At 40.8% G+C, this 20,906-nt stretch overlaps 1 protein-coding gene across 3 annotated transcripts in view; it reads right to left on the bottom strand.

Annotated features, from left to right (window-relative positions):
* si:ch211-243j20.2 (uridine-cytidine kinase-like 1) overlaps nucleotides 1-20,906 on the bottom strand; it is a 44,103-nt gene that overhangs the window by 18,848 nt on the left and 4,349 nt on the right. For all 3 annotated transcript variants that reach the window (XM_007904479.2, XM_007904478.2, XM_007904480.2), the window contains exons 2-6: nucleotides 19,511-19,710; nucleotides 12,591-12,697; nucleotides 10,852-11,022; nucleotides 9,478-9,549; nucleotides 453-642 (exon numbers count right to left, since the gene is read on the bottom strand). In XM_007904479.2, coding sequence (XP_007902670.1) covers nucleotides 453-642; nucleotides 9,478-9,549; nucleotides 10,852-11,022; nucleotides 12,591-12,697; nucleotides 19,511-19,710 — 740 coding nt within the window. The remainder of the gene's footprint in view (nucleotides 1-452; nucleotides 643-9,477; nucleotides 9,550-10,851; nucleotides 11,023-12,590; nucleotides 12,698-19,510; nucleotides 19,711-20,906) is intronic.

Raw genomic sequence — 20,906 nt, 5'->3', positions numbered from 1 at the left:
GGAGCGGATTCCCTTGATTTTGGATTCAAGGAAATCCAGCATCTCCTCGCAGTGAAGGTTGGAGGAGATGACCTGCGCGGGGTGGCGGTGGGGACAGAGGAGTCGGGATGTGTTAGAGAACAGAAGCCTGGGGTTGTTCTTCGCCTCCAGGATTATCCTGGAGTAGAAGGACGACTTGGCCGAGGCTAGAGTGGAGTGGCAGATTTTGAGGAGGTCTGTCCAGATTTGTCGGTGCTTGAAGTTGAAGGTGTGCTCCACCTGAAGCCTGTCACAGTCAGACGCTGTTACCTTATGGGCCAGGGTATCAAGATCCAAATTCTGGTGCTCCCCCATTATACAGGTAGGGAAACCTACTTACTTAATTAGAAAATAATATGGAAGACCTTTACTTTTGAGTGATTCTATTTGTATCATAAAGCACTGAAATCAACAATGCCCAGGTAGCTGCTTACCTCTCGGAACTACTATGTCTGCCAGCTGGACAGTAGGCTCTATGTACTGTTCAAATGCAGGTTTGACAAATTTGTTGTACAGTTTGATGACACCTCCAATGTCCCGACCTCTCTCAGATATATCTCTCTTTAAGCGGCGAACAAGTCTGATGTCAGAGTCAGTATCCACAAAAACCTTCATATCCAAAAGCTTAAAACACAAAGACAAAAAAAACGTTAATTTTAACCATTTATGCACGAGCCTGAAAGAAACTCATTTTTCTCCAAAATATCTCACATGTATGCTATTAATCTTATTCTGCATTCTCAAATCATAAAATGGCTTACATAAGTATGCTTTGATATATTCCTATTGAGCTGCTTCATTCCACTTCCGAGTATTTAACAATTTCTGGACATTCATGTATTAAACTCTTATTTCCCCCTTCCCTATATACTGAACTGTATTGACTACCCAAGGCGTCTAGCATTGCTTATCAATTTAAATGATTCCACTCTTTGACAAAATAACTGCGAAGTAATACTAGCTACAATGGTGCTCTTTTACTGCTATGAACTGGAGGCTAGGGAGGAGGACAATCACCTCATTTTGTGCAAGTTCTTTTAAAACAAAGTGGGTGAATCTCATGGATTCATGGACCAAGATTATTTGAGTTACAATATTCATTCTTATGAGCTCAAAAATGATCCAAATCTAAGTGGAGCGCAACTACTCATTTAAATTTATTACAAATGAATCTAACCTCTGTGCACTAATTTGTAAAAATTGTTTCAAGAATTATCTTTGAAAATAAACATTCAAACAATTGCAACAAAACTTATACTTGTATAGCCTCTTGGCACAACGCTTCAAAGCTTTTCCTTGACATAATCACTAATAAAAGTAATTTTTTTCAACAACAACAACAAGATTCCATTTATAGAGCACCTTTCACTTCGGGAGGACGTCCCAAGGCGCTGAATTTATTCATCAGTTGCCTTAATGAATAAACTGGGAATGGGAATTTCATCTTAAATCTGGACAGTATCGTTGTCAACTCATTATGTGCTCATAATTCATAATTATATAAAATCTACCAGTAAAAGTATATTTTATATAAGAGCACACATAGATCAAGAGTTTATGAAATCTATGAGAATCAAACTGTGTGGCATTTAATGTAATGTAAATTATGCCCATTAGTTGAACCCTGCAGTTTCAATGCCATGGTTATGTAAATCCTTAGAAAGTCTAGAAGACGTGCATTTTAAAGCTTGCAAGAAACAACAACAAAATTACATTTGTAAATTGCCTTTCATGTTGGGAGGAAGTCCCAAGTTGCTGAACAGTTGGAGATCAGAACCCGAGCGTGGTAGCCTGGATTGGGATGAGGGAGGCCAGAGAGGTGGGAGGGCGGCTGAAGGCACAGTTGAAAAGGATGGTCTTGAGTCATGCCTTGAAGGAGGCAAGGGAGGGAGCAAGGCAAAGGGATTGTGGGATGGAGTTTCAAAGGTTGGGGCAAAGAGGCTGAAAGCCTTGCCGCCGATGGTAGGGTGGGTCGGGCGGGAGACATGGAGCAGGGGAATTGTGGAGGCCAACAAGGAGGGAGTTTCCGCAGTCGAGCCTTGAGGTGACAAATGCGTGTATGAGGGTTTCGGGGGCCTGAGGGTTGAGGCAGTTGGGGAGTCGGGCAATGTTGCAGAGATGGGGGAAGACAGAATGGTTATGGCACAGATATGGGGGAGAAAGGACAGTTGAGAGTCGAACAAGACGCCCAGGATCCTGACTAGCTTACCGAGGTGGAGTATGCATCTGTGCTGATGCTGCCAGTGCCTGAGCTGCGGAGTACTCAAAAACATTTGAGTACTAGAAATTTCCAAAATAGCAAAGCGTTTTTTTAAAAACAAAATTCTGCTTCTTTCTGCACCATTCTTCCGTATTATTTTCCTTGGTTAGAACAAGGGACAATTCACATTGCAGATCATTTGATAAAACATATTTTTGCTCAGTCATCAACACACTCTACAACAACACAGTAACAGACTCTTTCAACATACACACATCACAAACACTACACAGACTTCCTCCTCCTGCCTCCATCCAAAACAAGAGACTTGAAAATGTGCTTTTAGGAGAAGCATGCAGGCTACAATTATATTATACTTCAGTTACAAGTTGGGACTTGAACGTGGCAAGAACAAATTACACTTGTATAGTGCCCTTCACATCGGAAAGACGTCCCGGGGCACTGGACAGACAGGGGTTTTTGGACCCAAGCTGGGAGTTGGGGTCAGGAGGGCAGAGGGGTTGGGGTGGGAGGGTGGCCAAAGGCACAGTCGAAGAGGAAGATCTTTAAACTGGACTTGAAGGAGGTAAGAGAGGGGGTGAGGGGGAGGGATTGCAGGGTAGAGTTCCAGAGTGTGGAGACAGAGATACTAAATGCCTGACCGCCAATGGTGGGGAGAGAAGTGTGGGGGACCTGAAGCAGGCTGGTCTCCACCGAGCGGAAGGAGCGGACAGGTTGATATGGGGTTACGAGATCGGAGTGGTTGGGGAGCAAGACGGTGGAGGGTCTTGAAAGTAAGAATGAGGTTTTGTACTTAATTTTCTGAGGACTGGGGAACCTGCGAAGCTGGGCAAGAACAGGGGTGATAGGTCCCCAGAGCCCGGTGTAGGAGGGGATACGAGCTGCAGAGATCTGAATAATCTGCAGCTTGTGGAGCGAAGAGTTGGGAAGTCCAGCGAGCAGGCAATTGACGTAGTCAACCCGGAACATGATGAAAGTGTGAATCAGGACCTCGGCGGCCTGAGGTAAGAGGCAGTGGTGGAGGTGGGCAATCTTGCGGAGGTGTGGAAAGGCGGAATGGATCACGGCACGAATGTGGGGATTGAAAAGGGCACCGAGGTTTCGTATTGGCTCAGTGAGGTGTAAAGTGCAGCCATGAATAGTGATAATGTCAACAGCTGAGGTGCAGAGGCGCTGCCGAGAGCCAAGTAGGAGGGCCTCTGTCTTGTCAACATTGAGCTGGAGGAAGTTGGCTCTCGTTCAGGACCTGATGTCAAACAGACAATTTGCTATGACATCAACAGGCTTGGAGTCGAGGGTGGAGTCGGCAAGATAGAGTTGGGTGTTATCCGCATACATGTGGAAATTGACCCAATGCCTGCGGATGACATTACTGAGTGGGAGCATGTATAGATTGAAGAGGAGGGGACCTAGGACAGAGCCCTGAGGGATACCACCCATTTCAGTGCGGGGACTAGAGGAGAAGCTGTTGGTTGACACGAAGTGCAGATGGGAAAAATAGGTATGGAACCAGGCAAAGACATAACCGTTGAGGCGGAGGTGAGAGGAGGTGATGGAGAAGATGAGTGGTTGACGGTATCGAAGCGGCCGAGAGGTCAAGAAGAACGAGGATACAGAGACAGCCCTGGTTGCAGGTTGACAGAATGTCATTTTGACCAGAAATGTCTCTGTGCTGTGAGCAGCACGAAACCCAGATTGGAGGGGTTCATGGAGGGAATGCTGGGAGAGGAAAGAACGAAGCTGGCACAGTCGGATACTGTAACATTGCAGTTGCTGTAGCATAGAAAACATTTTGCTTATAAATAAGGTTTTTGGTGGTGCAAAACAGGTTGAACAAGGGGAAAAGGTTCATGTGATGGATTATGTGTCTGAAGCTGGAAGTATTTTCCTCTCCCTTTTATAATGTCTCTTTAATACTCACACCACTACTCCATTTCTCTGGTTTCCATCACTTTTTATATAGAACTGAATAAAACAATTTCCATACAGATCTTGTATCGCTTCATTAACTTCATTACATTCAGCTTCCATAAATCATTGCCACAATAAATCAATATTAAGGGAAAAAGGTTAAAACAGAATAATGACAAATGTGCGAAACCAAAACAGAATTTTAAATTATAACAAAACAAATGGTTGTTTTCACTTGTCTCACTTCAATAAATGTTGTCTAAAATATGGGTTGAATCCAAAAACACATTTGAAAAATTAAGACATAACCTAATCTTCACTATTCTTCAAATAGTATCCTTCACAATGCCAGATTCTGATTATGCCAAAGGCTAGAATGGAGGCAGCAAAGTCATCATGAGTGTTTAGACATCTAAAGATTACAATCTTTATATTGTAATCCTTATACTGTAATATTAGGGAAATCACTCTGTTCCCAGACGCCATTCCTACACACTATAAAAAGTACAGCACATGGTTCTAAAAGTGCCAGTTAACATTTACAGCTGGAGAAAAAAGGGGAAGGGCTCTCGCAGATTCCAGCTGTTAACTCACCTACCAAGTTTTGGCAAACACTGTTGCAAAATTTTGGGAACGATATTTGGTAAAAGTAGGTTAGTTATGCAACATTGCAAATATTATTTATACACATTTGCTTCAAGAATGCCCATAGTATAGATGGACTAGCTCACATGAAGCTTTCTTGCCCATGATATGGTAACAATTGAGATTAGTTTTATTATCCACTTAGTGGATAATAGAATTGTTTCATGATTTCGTTCCCCAAGATCTTGGCTCCAAATTAAAAGAGCTGTTGGGCTCACAATGAGATTTGGGCCTGTTGACATACACTGCTAATGGTTCAGGTCCACATGTAGGTCGTGGCTGCTGCAGATTACGTGTGTACAAACAAACAAAATTATATTTGTATAAGGCCTTTCACGTCGGGAGGATGTTCCAAGACACTGGACAATCAGTGTTTCAGACCCAAGCTGGGGATCAGGATCGGGGAGGGTGGAGTGCGATGGGAGGTAAGGAGGGTAACCAAAGGCATGGTTGAAGAGGAAGTCTTGAGATGTGTTTTGAAGGAGGCAAGGGAAGGGGCAAGGTGGAGGGACTGCAGAATGGAGTTCCAAAGGGTGCGGGCAGAGTGGCTGAAGGCCTGCCTGCCAATGGTGGGGTGGGCGACACGGGGACATGAAGCAGGCAGGAGCCCTCTGAGCAGATAGGTTGGTATGGGGTTTAGGAGGTCACAGAGGTAGGTGGGAGCAAGACCATGAAGGGCTTTGAAGGTGAGGACCAGGATCTTGAACTGTATCCTCTGTGTGATGGGAAGCCAGTGGAGTCGGGCGACGGTGGGGGTAATAGGGTCGTGGAGCCTGGTGCGGGAGAGGACATGGGCTACAGAGTTCTGGACGAACTGCAGCCTAGAGAGGGAGGTCAACAAACAGGGAGTTTGGGTAGTCGAGCCTGGATGTGATGAATGAGTGTATGAGGGTCTCGGCAGCCTGCAGTGTGAGACAGTGGTGAAACGTCGAACAGGATGCTGAGATTCTGTATTGGCTCCATGAGATGTAGAGTGCATCCATGGAGGGATGTACAGTGTAAAAAAAGTAGGATAATCATGTTTGTATTTGATAATGGTGACTTTCATGTTAGAAGGCCATCTCAAATGCTTCACAGATTTCACTATAAAGTGTATTTTTGTAGTAGAAAGATGAGCTCGTCATTAGGAAATAATTTTAGGAATAAGGGTCAATCCATAAATATAACAAGATGCCATTAACCAATACCTGGATGTCATTAACTCCAGTTATAAGTGCTATGAACTTTCTTAAAAGAAATTTAGGCTCATATTAATTAAGATCTTGTGAAATAAGAAATTACAGAAGAACAGGCAGAATACAGCTCCCAGAGTGTATTCATAAATTGTTAGCTATGATTTCAATTTCTACAGTTCTACTCCAAGACAATCTTGGAGGCCAAGGACATCCCCAGGCTCCTCTTCCCCATCACCAACCGGCTCTTCCGCCGCCCTCTCACGCCTCGCCCAGCTTCACCTTCAATGCCAACTGTGAGGCGATGCTGGACTTCCTCGAATCCAAAGTCAAGGGGATCCACTCAGTTGCCTCTGCCCTTTCGTCTACTACTCCCTCCCCATCTCCTCTCACAACCCGGCTCCTACCCATCCCTCCTCTACACCTTCGAGCCCGTCTCCCGCTCCTCTTTCACCACCACTATATCCGCATGAAACCAACCACCTGCTCCCTCAACCCATCCCTATCCCTCTCCTTACCTCCCAGTTCCAACTCCTTGCCCCTCTACTCACAGACATCATAAACCTCTCCCTGTCTTCTGGCACAGCTCCCACCCTTTTAAAAACAGCCATCATTATTCCTATCATTAAAAAAACCTCCCAGAACCCATTCCTGTTCTCAAACTACCGCCCCATCTCCCGTTCCTCTCCAAGGTCCTGGAATGAGTCGTTGCTTCCCAGGTTTGCTCCTTCCTCTCCTGCCATTCCCTTTACGAACCCCTCCAATCGGGTTTCCATGTCGCTGATGTCCATCTGCGACCAGGGCTCCCTCTGTCTCCTCTTCCTCCTTGACCTCTCTGCTACCTTTGATGCCGTTGACCACTCTATCTTCATCCATCGCCTCTCCACGTTCTCCTGCAGCGTACCTCAGGGGTCTGTCCTTGGTCTTTATATCTATATGCTCCCCCTTGGTGACACCATCCGTAGACATGGGGTCAACTTCCAAATGTATGCGGATGACATCCAACTCTCTCTGCCACCACCCTCGACTCCAGGACCACTGCCGCCCTGACAGAATATCTGTCAGACATCAAGTCCTGGATGAGAGCTAACTTTCTTCAGTTGAACGTCAACAAGACCAAGGCTCTCCTGATTGGCTCCCGTCAGCGCTTCCACACCTCAGGTGCTGACAGCATCACCATCCATGGTTGCACACTCCACCTTGCTAAGCCAGTCTGGAACCTTGGGGTTTTGTTTGACTCTCAACTACCCTTTCTACCCCACATCCGCTTTGCCTACTCCCACCTCCGCAACATCACCTCACACCACAGGCTGCTGAACCCTCATACACGCATTCATAACATTGAGGCTTGACTATGCAAACTCCTTGCTTGTTGGCCTCCCAAACTCCTCCCTCCATAGGCTGCAGATTGTCCAGAACTCTGCAGCCCTTGTCCTCTCCCGCACCAGGCTCCGTGACCCTATCAACCCCATCCTCGCCCGACTCCACTGGCTTCCCATCACTCAGAGGATACAGTTCAAGATCCTGGTCCTTACTTTCAAAGCCCTCCATGGCCTTTCTTCCCCCTACTTCTATGATCTCCTAACCTCCTACCATCCTGCCAGCTCCCTCCGCTCAGCGGGCTCCAGCCTGCTTCATGTGCCCTGCTTCGCCCGCCCCACTATTGGCAGGCGGGCCTTCTGCCACTCTGCCCCATCCTCTGAAACTCCATCCCACAGAGACTCCGCCTCGCCCCCTCCATTGCCTCCTTCAAGACCTATCTCAAGACCCTCCTCTTCATCCATACTTTCGATCACCCTGCTTCCCCCACTGCCCTCCATTCTCCCCAATCCTGACCCAAGCTCGGGTCTTTAACAGACTATCCAGCGCCTTGGGACGTCCTCCTGAAATGAAATTGTGTTGTTGTAGCTGAAAGGTAGCTTCCCCAAGCAATCATTTAGGAAACCATTGCAGTTAATTACACAAACAGAGCTGGATTTCAGCCGAGCGTAACAAAACATTAAAGGTATTCTAAGACAATTTTGACTTCACGCGAGATAAGCACTATTGAACAAAATATTTAGAAAATCCCCTTAATCCAGATTGAAGACAAAGTCAAATCCAGTTTGACTACTGTATGGAAGCGCACAATTGCTGTTTCACTAACTCAAGGAGTTTGAGTTTTTATTTTACAAAGTATTTTACATTCTACAGTCAACATATCACAAAGCTAAAACCTTATTCTATCTCTGCAATTATGTGGTAGAATATGATCTAATGCCGTACTAAACCTCACAAATCAGATTATCCTTCTGAAATCATTTTTAAGGTGCAAGTCAAAGAGTTGCTGAGAGAGGTGGCAAAGACTGATATCACAGGCAATAAAACATCTAAGTATCTATCACTTTGCAGCCCTTGTGTCAAATTGTAAATCCGTACAAGATCTGCCGTAGGCATCCAACCAGTAACTTGCTATAACTCCCATATTCTAATGAGTGGCAGTTTTTAACCTTTGAGATTGGTGGGATGAACCAACAATTACATTTTGTCATGGGATAACATTTACATATTTTTATCTTGGCTTCCAGACTATCATGGTATTCTATGTTGAGAAAATCTGAGAAATGACATTCTTGCCAACATCCTTGCCAATATCTTGGTTTATGTGACAATTAAGTAGGCTCCAACGAAAGGACAGATTGCACTAATATTTTTTGATGTTAAGATACGGGAGGATGCCAACACAATCCTAGATCTTGGAAGGTTCTCAAGATTGAGTAGTTCAAGATCATTTTACTGTCTGAGATAAAAGTTACGAGGCCTACAGGAGACTTGAATGATGTTTATTTCCATATCATTCTGTCATGTTATAACAAGGTACCTCAGTTCTCATTTCCAGCTTCTCAGCTACTAGTGCAAGGTGTTCCAGTTGAACCTTCCAGCATATTAAAACAGCTACCCCTGGCTCACAACTACCAATGCAAAGTACAGACCAGCCTGTCAGCAGCATCGCACGTTAGATAAAATGCCTGTGAGCAATCTCAGCCCTTCACAAGCATTAAGTTTGCATCCCTATCCTTATATGATTGGTTTGGCTTCCCAACAACATCTGTGTCAAGAGGAAGCTTGAACAGCAGTCATGTCCTCAACATATTCTAGGAAACAGATGGCCATATGTGGCCCTCGTATCTATTTTACACATTGCGACCTTGCGGGTCACAAATGGGCCATCCCCATTCTAGGAGCTCAGCCTTGTATTAATTCTATAATTTCATAACATCTTTTTTCAAGGAATTCCATACTTTTAAGTTAAGGAATTTTCTTACATTTACATTGTTACATAAAAACTGTTACATTTCCCTATAATCCCTACTATTGCCCCATTTACTAGACTTGGAATAAGATGAATGAAATTTTCAGCCCCCGCAGTCTCTAATAGTGTTATGGTTCTTAATAGATTTTCACCCCAATAATCACAACCACTGCTCACACAAGCAACTTATTATTATTATATTAAAAACTGCTCTGCACCTTTAGAAGTTCCTTGTTGGCAAAGGCAAGAATTCCTTCAAAGATCACAACATTTGCTCCATAGACAGTTTTCTGTAAAACATAAATTTGTGAATCAACAAAATGCAAAATTAAACACCAATAATATTGTAAATTCTGCACTATGCTTCTATAAAGGTTGATGTAAAATAGTGAAGGTTACAACTTCTCCCACTTCTAGAATCTGAAATTACATCAAGTATCAACAGAGCTGAAGTACTTATAAAGCCTTATGTTGAGTATATAATTGTTTGAAAGTATGAGGATGGCCATTATAAGGGGTTCAACTTTTTGGACATGGATTAATCAGGCAACATGACTTTAGGAGTGTAGGTCATGCTTGAATGTATTGAATTTCAGAAAGTTAAACAATTTCACATAATAGGACTACATACATTTAATGCCTATTGGATATGTATCAATATACTGAACTGGATTATCAAATGGATAGTTAGTAGAAAGCGATACATGCACAGAAATGTGTCCAGTTGGGAACAATTTGCTAGCGATGTGCCACAGGGATCTGTATTGGGATTCTATGGATTATATTTTTATAGGTGATTTGGAAATTAACAGCATTTCAAAGGTTTTCAAATTTGCAGGTTAACAGGAGCAGTGACAAGTTTGGAAAATCAATGTGTATGAATGAAGTGGATCTGGAGAAGCTGGGTAAGTAGACAGATGCTTGGGCACAGATCTTCAGGCCACGATAGCTATATAAGTGACCATTCCTTATGCAGTGGAGACTAGTTATATTGCAGTTGGAATCCATTTATAGGGAGGTGCGATAGCCGGTTTCACCTCATAGCGCAGAGCTGGCTCACTCCTGGACTATAAAAAGACAACTTCCAGGTAATCAGGTTGCCATTGATGTCATTTGCAGTATGCTAAGTATGCACAAAGCAGGAAGCAACATTGAAGCAAACTAATAACCAAAAGTTAGCCTTTTTAAAGCACAGGAAATTAAATAGTCGACTTTCTGTCGTCAGATTGCCACCAATATCACTTCCTGCTTTACACACCAAACTGGAAATGACATCAGTAGTGACTTGATATCCCCCTCCTGATCAGTAAGGATAAAGCCAACAATAAATAGTATACTTTTGTCTGGATGGTTGAGATCAGCTGAATCAGCATAGGGCAGGGAACAAACTGGGCTCCTCTAGTTCTTCATTACAACCACATAGACTCTTGTGCATCTGTAAATTATCTTAAAATAAATAAGAATTTACTTCTGTAGACTAAAGGTATTTATGAATTACAAGCTAAAACTCGGAGGAAAAGCCACATAAATTGAAAGATGCAATGTAATCCCAAACAAATTTTTTCGTAAAATATTCAGAAGTATTTCCATACCCAATCTTTCCTCCGACTATGTGAATTGAAGTCATAAACTGGAACTTTTACACTTTTTCCTTTTTTCAGCTTCCTCAATGTATGTATAAGGAGATCAAAATCAAATCCATCTGGGTGGTCGAAGTTGTATTCATTTTTGGCAGCTAGTTCTTGTTCCTCCTTGTTTAAGACCTGATTGCAGAAATAAGACAGCCCAAAATATTTTGTTACACTGACTTTAGAAAGAAGGATCATAAGTAATTAAAACAGAGTTATTACTAAGTTCTTGATTATCACATTTAAAGGACAGCTAGACAAGTTTCGCAAAGGGCAGACCATATTTCATTAATTTGCTAGAGCTTTTTGAAGATGTTGCAAACAGAGTAGGGTACTGAAAAACTAGTTTCTAAACAGAAAAAGAAATTACTAGAAGTGTTCAAGCTGGACAAGATAAAGAACGGGTAAGCCTTGGGGTGTGTCAGGAAACATATGGTACAAATGATTTTGAAGATGACATGGAAACCAAGGAATCTAAATTTGTAAAGTATATTAAAATTGGAGGCAAATTAAACAATGCAACCAGATTAAACAATTTGGATATCTTAGGAAAGAGACAAAATCAGGCTAAGGCCAAAACAATTTTTAGGCCTCAAGTATCTAATGATGTGTGAATCGAGCTGACTTAATAATCAACATTGTTTTAATTTCAATTTTGCCCCCTTTCTTTTTCATGAAATAGGTTGGTTCTTTGGTTGGAAATGGGCTGTTGTGGTTCCTCGTGACATACAACCATCCAACTCCAACCAAGAAGGCAGCAATAACTTTCTTGAAAGTTCCTTCAATCTCATTCTGCAACCAGCTGTCCCAGTGCAATTGAGTCATATTCCCATTTTCTCCCCCACCAAAGGTTTCAGATGACTCCAAGCTGAAAATCTTTGACAATCCTACACCATATTATAACTATCAATGAGGAATTTCAAATGCAAGTGAGTAAGAAGTTATTTCTCGCATTCAAACTCTACAATCATAATAATCTTTGAATTTGGTGTAGTGCCTTATCACATCTTTGAGACGTCTTCAAAGTTCTTCACACGATCTACTGTAAATAATAATAATCCTTGCATTTGATACAGAGCCTTATCATGTCTTCGAGACATCGCAACGCGCTTCACAGAATATATTGGAATATGTATTGACTGTGTACTTTGTGGGAAAAAACGCAGCAGGCAGTTGTGCATAGCTATGAAATGAGTATCAATTTTATTTGGGAGATTGTTGGCCAGGACACCGGGAGAAACTCCCTTCTCTTTTCGAATAGTGGCATGGGATCTTTAACATCCACCTGAACAAGCAGATTGGACTTCAGTTTAATATCTCATCCAAAGGAAGGCAACCCTGACAATTCAACATCCTCCTCAACAATGCATTGGAGTATCAGCTTAGACTATGCAATTCCAAGTGCTTTTGTGGGGCTTGAATCTTCTGACTCACTAGAAGTGAGAGTGCTACCACTGTGCCAGGCTGACAAACAAATTGAGTTAGTATTTGTGGTTCACTGAAGTTCTTAAAGACTGATCTTTGGTGACCATAAGTACTTGGGTGACATCCACAAATGTCTACAAACCATTAACATTACAATTTAAGCTATATAAACTTTCATCCAGCCTTCACATATTCTTTGGACAAAGCTAAACATCTTGTTTTAAAATATGCAATATCTAAAGGGTTATAACCACCAATTGCAGAGAAGCTCAGTTTACCTTATAGAAGGAATCCATGGAGAGAAGCACCACCCAGGGAACATCCAAAGCCTCAATGATCTTGTTAGCCACAGTGGTTTTGCCAGAGGCACTTCCTCCACACAGACCTGAAATACAGTAATGGTTGAGCACAATAATAATCCTTGCTTTTGATATAGCGCCTTATCATGTATTCAGGACATCTCAAAGCGGGTCACATAATATACTATAAAGTGAATTAACTGTATATTTTACGGGCAAAACACAGCAGCCAATTGTGCAAGCAGTGTCCCACAAACAATCGTGGATTCAGTGAGCAAATGAATAATTTTTTTTTACATTTTTCTTTTTTTTTTGAAGGGATTATTACCCCTGGGAAAGCAATCCACCAAACAACTAACAACCAGGTTCCTCCTTACTGTTAGATAAATAGATTTCTGGAGTAAGGAAACTTCCTAATGTTTCCACTGCCTGGGAATCGAATCCAAGTTCTCTCGCTTGCGAGGCGAGTGCTCTAACCACAAAACTACAGGACTCCACAATATGCAATACACTATAGCAAAATTTGCTGGTTTCTATTTTAATCGGTAAGAATCAGTACTTTTTTTTAAATTTTCTCCAAAATGAGGTAAGTGAATTCCCATTGTTAAACAATGCTTTTTATGTCATGGTTTCAACTACAAACATGGCTAGCTTTTAGGTTGTAAGGTCACATGGACACCATTCCCTGCACACTGTGTGCAAGTAGCACTGCCATGTCCATTTTTGTAGTCAAGAAGCGTGCTAAAAATTGAAAAGCAAATCCACGTAAAATAAACATTGATATTATCCGTATAAAATTTAAAAAAAAACTGAATCAGGCAAGTCTGATTATTGGACTGAAATCTATTGAGTACGAACTAACACCCAGTCTCAGGAAAGAACTGCCATCTTTTTTAATATAACAGAGCAAATTTAATGGAAGGTGTCCCAAATTGCATTTTCTATTAATTTGCCAGTTTGCCAATTTGTCTCAAAAAAAGTCCAACTGTGCCCTGAGTCTGTGCTAAGCATTTTGCATGCACATCCAGCTCCAGCAGGCCACAAAGGCATGAAATAGTGAATGGCACTCAAGCTTCAGTCTGGAAGCAGCTAATACAAAATTAGTGCCAAGTCAGCAGTGGAAGGAGGTTAGGTCATATCATATGTCAATAAGAATTGGGAATAAACCACACAAACAGTTTTAAGATCAAAACAAACCATTATTTACTTCAATTTAAAAGCTACATAAATGGTTCCTTTCAAAGTGGCATGGTTAAGTTTTACAAAACATTTAGAACCACAAAAATATTCATCATGGTTATTGGTCCATGATTACTTTGCAGACAATATCAGAGTTGCTTGTTGAACCATTCTGATCATAAAAGATAAATCTGTAGTGTAAATGTAAATATTTCCATTTCTATTGATTTTTTTCAGCAATTCACTTTTATTCCGTTTTCCTGTACTTTCCCATGTTCTCATTTTAGTCTTGATTTTTTACTTTACTTTCCTTTATGGTTCTTTTTGGGGGAAATTCACTCAAATTCCTGCCCTCATTTCTCACTGCCTAACACAGTCCAAGCCTCGACTACATCAAACAAAGCAGAATGGGAAAGAACTGTGTGTCCATTCACTCCATGATTTTATTACTATAACTATTCTCTAAGGTCAGCTTGCTTTGTGACAGAACTTGACATTATGTAATAGCTCATGCAATATTGTTAAATTTGACCTTCGAATGCAAGATTTTACAGCTGTCATCCTGCTAAATTACAAACAGGATTAGAATAATGGGACCCTTGAATTCCAGAGAAAGTGTAAAGTATTAAGCTACTAAAGAAGTCAAAATTGTTTTGGAGCAAAATTTTTCTCAAATTGAGCAAGTCTCCAAATCCAATACTATAGTCCAAGGAATATTTTTTATTTATACCTGAAGTAAATAAATCTGTGACTTCAGACAAGAGAATTTTGATTCCTAAGCCTAAACATGGAATTTGCAAGTATTGAAATGTAACAGTTCACAGTGAAACATGAAAATGTTAATAATTACCCACAAGCAATCATAAAATTAGCAGAATGCAATAGTAAATTCAAAAACAATTTTAATCTATCTTACTCAACTTTTCAACCCTTACATTAATCTATGTGAAACAAACGTTAAAGTACATTCACAAAAAATAGCATACACTTTTACTGGAATTCTTTTGGGAGGGATTTTGTGTTCTTCAAGATAAGAGATAAACATGCTGTGAAATGGAACAAATGGTGTTTTAATGCAGAATTTTACATATTCTGTTTTGAAAGTGCTGAACTCTGAAATAACTAGGCATTTGCTATGTATTTAGTCTTCTTTCAGAAGAAACAAATAGGTGGCTACTTTTAAACTTAATTCATTTTGACAAGCGAATTGCCAGTGTGTGTACATGTTTATCATATGTTGATGCTAGTTAAAAAAAGTTAGATGTTTGTTTTTGTAACTCTAATTTCACAACCAGAACAAGCTTCCATCTTCATGTCCTGTTTCAGTAAAAAAAAGTTGATGTGGGTCTAAACCACCAACGAAAGCACTGAAGTTCATCATTTAAATGCAAAACAAGAACAGAAAACATGAATTCAGAGAAAGAATAGAGAACACTGAGAATAGGGAGCAATCAGAAGTAATGTTTTAAATTTAAGAATGAAAAAATAAGTTTGACTTGATCAACTTTGAAATTAAAAAGCAGTTGTCTGTATTCACTTCAGTAAAATGAATAGATGCTCGATTTGAGACTTTGAGAAGCCACTGAAGGCAGTCATCAAGGTGTGAAATTGTAACCTGACAGCTGCCAAGAACAAATGAATAGACATGGATGTTAAATATGGATGTGTAATAAAAATTCTCCAAAGTGACAATTGAAATTGAAGTCACCTTCACCGACAGCCTAACCACTGTTTCACCTTGATCTTTACTGTTAAATATCAGTGTTACTGAAAACAACTTCTTGTTTGCATGCTGCAATTTGAATATTTATAATCATGTTAGTATTCATACTCCTTCACCCTGGTAACCCAGGTTTTCAATTTGATGTACACATAAACATTTCATTTTTATAAGAAAAATATAAACAGTTACAGAAAGTGAAGTTAAAAGTATACAGGGAAAACTGTAGTCGACTAAGATATGTTTCAACAGCCACATTGTAAGCAAGATGTGAAAAAGTGTCCCACTTCCAAATTGTTATTTTGGGTCTAATATTATTTTCTACGCCTATGCACTCTATCATATTCAACTCTTACCTATCCCGGCATCTTTACTTATTCTCCTCCAATGGCTTCTACCCCCATTCCCTCATTTACATGTAGTGTTCCTCAGATCTCTTTCCTCCGTGTCTCTTCCACCAAATATATATGCTCCACCTTGTTGATATCATCTGCATCCATTTCCACATCATCGCTGGATTCCCCAGCGTCTCACTCTCACTAAGCTGCTGACCTTCAGAACTCCGCAGCCCACATCCTCTCTCCCATCAGACTCTGTGAGCCCATCAACCACATCGCTACTCAACTCCATTAGCTCCCCATCTCCTAGCAAATCGAATTCAAGAGTTTCGTCCTCACTTTCAAATCACTCCATGGCCTCTTCCTGCCCCATCTAAGAGCCTAATGCTCCTGACGCTCTCTCTGCTCAGCAAACAACAAACCTGCTTCAGATCCCCCAACATCGGTAGGCAAGTCTTCAGCCAATCTGTCTCTACTCTTGAGAACTCCATCCCTGAGTCCAGCTGCCTTGCTCCCAACCTCTCCACATTCAAACTCGCCTTGCGATACATCTTTTCAAACATGCTTTCAGCCATCCATCTTCCCTCCTCTTGGGTTCCCAATTAATTGTGTGAAGTGCTTTGTGACGGATTACTTCTGTACGTTATTATAATAATAATCCTTGCATTTGATATAGCGCGTTTCATGTCGGGAGGACGTCCCAAAGCGCTTCACAGAACACACTGTAAAGTGAATTGACTGTATATTTGTGGGCGAACGCGGCAGCCAATTGCGCACAGCAATGTCCCACAAACAGTCGTAGATTGAAAATGACCAATTTATTATTGTTTTGTTTTTTTGGAGGGATTATTATTAGGCTCTGTGTGGAGTAAGGAAACTTGCCCAAGGTTTCGCTCTGCCTGGAATTGAACTCAGGTTTCTCACTTGCAAAGCGAGTGCTCTAACCACTGAGCTACAGGACTCCAACTTATTGTTGTTATTGAAGTGGTACTAACATTATTTCCTTCGTGAAGTGATGTCAGATACACTTCCTGCACCCAACACATTACATCCTGATGTAATGGCAACCCGATAACCTAGAAGTGTGTACCAAACCTCTGTTAGCACGGGTCCAAAGTAGAGTAGCAAAGCACTATAAGCAAGGCAGCGCCCGTTTGAAGGGTGCTATAACTTTCACCTCCGAGTCTGATAGTGGTGGGTTGAACCCCCAAATCAGGACTTTGAACTTCCAAGTCTAGACCGTCCAATAGAGTACTGAAGATGCGTTGCATTATCAGAGGTGCCATCCTTTGGATGAAATGTTAAACCAATCTAGTCCATCTTTTCAGGTATATGTTAAAGATCTCCTCACCAACAATCCCCAGGATTAAAAAATTGGTCATTCACTTCATGGCTGCTTGTGGGATATTGCTGTACAAAAACTGGCTGCCTTGTTAGCCTATTAAATGCACAGTCACTATACTTTACAGTAAAATTATGTGAACTGCTTTGAAATGTACTGTAATCAAATGTAAGGATTATTTTATAATGCATTTCATCTGTACTTTTTTAAAATAAGATTTCAATATGGATCAAGAAATGAATGAAGAAAACTTATATAAATGTGTCAGTCCACCGGTTTCTGTGGGTATAGTGTTCAGAGGACTAAGGATATTAAACATAAGTGGAAATGAACGATGGCCACATCATAGCAGCTACTGAATATCATTCACTTTGTCCATAGTATAACTGTGTTAATATGAATTTGGCGAGTCTACGATGAAACATTTGTTACTACATTCCCCAAGGTCAGCTTTCTATATTACAAAACTTGACATTGTCCAATATCCCGTCTCAACTCCACTGGCTCCCCAACTCCTATGCTGTCAAATTTGACCTTGAACTGCTAAATTACAAACAGAATGATCCTTGTAGGCCCTTTGATATATAAAGGAAGTATTAAGCGATTTGTGAAAATTAAAACATTCTTCACACAGACAGAAGAATGTGCAATTCCCCATCATAAAGCGTAGCTGAATCCATAAATTATTTTAAAAGAGAATAGGATAGATGCTTGGAAAAGAAATACATCAAAGTGTGTAGGGAGTAAATAGGAGAGCGGGATTAGATTAGATGTGTCACATGGAAAGAAACACCAGTGAATGACTTGTTCCTGTGCTGCTTTAAGATTCTGTGCACGTCAGTGTAACACTGAAAAATGCCATTTGTGATATACAAGGCACAACCAGGTAGCAACACTTATAAACTCTAAGATAAGCTCCAAGTTAAACTCTACTTTTTGGAAAAAAATACTGATGATATCCATCATATTCATAAGAATACTGTACTTGTTTAAAAAATTGAGGTGGGGTGGGGGGGAGAATTTAGTCAATTGCCAACCTTGCATCATCCTTTCAAACTCTGCTTTCCAGACAGAAAAGGCTGTGATAGTTGGATACAATAACCTTTGAATTTAATGAGTTTCTTATGACATTGTTTAATGGTGTTAAAGGAACTTCACTTAGTTTTTATAGCACGGGTCTCAGTTTTGATGTCTCTTACTCATTGATTTTAGCAGTGAATGATCCAGTGACTCAGAAACAGTACAAATTTGCTGCATATTGTACTTTGACTCAGCCCAGAGTAGAGATTTATATTGTGAATTCACATTGATATTCAGAAGGATGAAAGACATATTATACATAACATGAAAATAGAATTAATATTTTTAACTAGCACCATGGGATTTTTAACTTCTACCTGGGCAGAGACTGTACATCTGTTTAATGTATCGGATCATGCAGTGCTTGCCCAGTCCCGGAGTCTCAACCTAAACTGTAAGCTCACAAAGAACTGAAATAGGGCTTGAACCCACAACCGTCTGACTTGAGCATTGAGATCGCTACTAACTAAGACAGGCTGACAAGTTCACCAAGACACATATTTCTTTAAACTTGTGTGATCAACAGCACAAGCTAATTCTGTCAGCACATCTTGACTGATCCATTTATAATTGAGATAAATCTCAAACTCCAGTGGGGTAGACAGAATGGGTCTATTGGCTTCCTATACTATAATTTTGTACAATACAAGAACGAATGCCGGTCCACAAGGTTTAAAAATATATTGCATTCAGCGAGACTGGATCCAAAACATGAGAAAAGACAGGTGAGCCCAATGCTACAGCACAGAGCTGTAGATTTATCTTTCCCATAGAGCAATATGCTCCCTTGGAGATATCCCTTCAGCTGCAATCATATCAGCTGAGTTGGGCGTATCTTCCACTACCAATTGTTTAACTCAGGCTAAGTCACAAGTAGTAACACTCCTTTCTTGCTGTTTCATATGGTTAGATGTTGGTGAAGGAAGATGGGCAACACAGAGTAAAAAGAGATTAATTTGTGAAGGAAGGAAAAGAACACGTTTTCAGTGTGTATTCCAGCACCAATTGTGTGTGTTTAGTATATTTGGTGTACATAACAAGTTTACTGAAATTATTCAACACACTTTAGGAGTAAGCACATGTACTAAAGACTAGATACTATAAAATAATTGACTGATTTATGAAATTTATTAAGTACCGACAATAGTAGATTACGGCGAGCATCCATTCCAATACTTTAGTTTATCTTTTAAGCGCTGTGTAAAATGCACGACCATTGAAAACATTAATATAAACTTACCAATGACAAAGGCTTCTTTAAATGGTGTTCCTGACTCATTGTACCAGGGAGGTCGCCCTGCAGTGTAGATTGTGCGTTTGCTGGTCCTCAGAAGGGGTGGCTCAGACCTACTTTGGCTGGTTGTTCTTTTCCGTGGAGAGAGAGATGGTGTTAATGGTAGTCTGGAATACAAGCTATCCAAGGAATCCTCACCACTGCCGCTAGGATAGAAAACACATTAGGTTAGATATTTTTTCCTTTTCTCAGGATACATTTTTCTGGAATGTGCTATTCTTAAGTTTATGGTGTCTTAGTACCAATACATTTTAGGCTTTTTTTCCCCCAATAACACCAATTTTAGGTGCCAAAAGAGAACAATTTATTTGCTGCAATCCCTACAGTCAGTATATAAATAAGTATCTTATTATAACCTTTGTGACCTTCTTAATCCCTTCAACCTGCCCACTCCTTCCGCTCGGCCGGCACGCATGACCTCCTCCCTTGCCCACCCGACCATTGACAGTTGGGCCTTCAGCCTTTCTCCTCCACTCCATGGAACTCCAACCCAGAGTCCCTTCAACTCAATCCTTCCCTCACCTCCTTTAAGGTCCATCTCAAGACCACCAGTTCCATCAACTTTCCACCCTCACCCCTGTTGGCCTCCACCACATGAATCCAATCCCCAATTCGGGCACCAACCATCCAGTACCTTGGAACATACTTCTGACGCGAAAGGCGCTATATCAATGCAATTTGTTGTTGTTTGCTGTTGTAATACCTTGTTATTAATAATACAATTTTTTGCCAGACTTAGTGTTAATTTTTATAGGCTAGGTATCTATTTTGAGGGCTCCCACACTTACATATCATATTAGGCGTGGAGTCCTGTAGCTCAGTGGTTAGACCACTCACTGCACAAACGGGTGACCTGGGTTCGATTCCCGTCAGAGCGCAATGTTGGGCAAGTTTCCTTACTCCACACGTACGCCTCTGGTTACCTAGCAGTAAGTAGGAACCCCGGTTGTTCATCGATTGGTGGGTCACTTTTCTGGGGATAATAATCCCTCAAAGAAAACCAATAATAATTTGGTCACTCAATCCACGACTGTTTGGGGGACACTACTGTGTGCAATTGGCTGCTGCATTTCACCCAGAAATATACGGTCAATTCACTTTACAGTATATTCTGTGAAGCACTTTGAGACGTCAAGAAGACATGAAAAGTGCTATATCAAATGCAAGGATTATTATTATTATTGGGAATGAATGATCCAGTTATTCACAAAACAATATAAACATTACTGTACAGTGTACTTTGACTTAGCCCACTAAGTAAAGATTACTATTGCATATTCAAATAGATTTTCAGAAGGCTTAAAATTGTATTACGCAAAACTAATGATGAAAATATAATTAA

This window comes from Callorhinchus milii, unplaced genomic scaffold (assembly GCF_018977255.1).
Source record: "Callorhinchus milii isolate IMCB2004 unplaced genomic scaffold, IMCB_Cmil_1.0 Scaffold3, whole genome shotgun sequence".
NCBI classification, from domain to species: domain Eukaryota; kingdom Metazoa; phylum Chordata; class Chondrichthyes; order Chimaeriformes; family Callorhinchidae; genus Callorhinchus; species Callorhinchus milii.
Note: the sequence above shows the minus strand (reverse complement) of the source record. Positions and strands in the feature narration are given on the sequence as shown.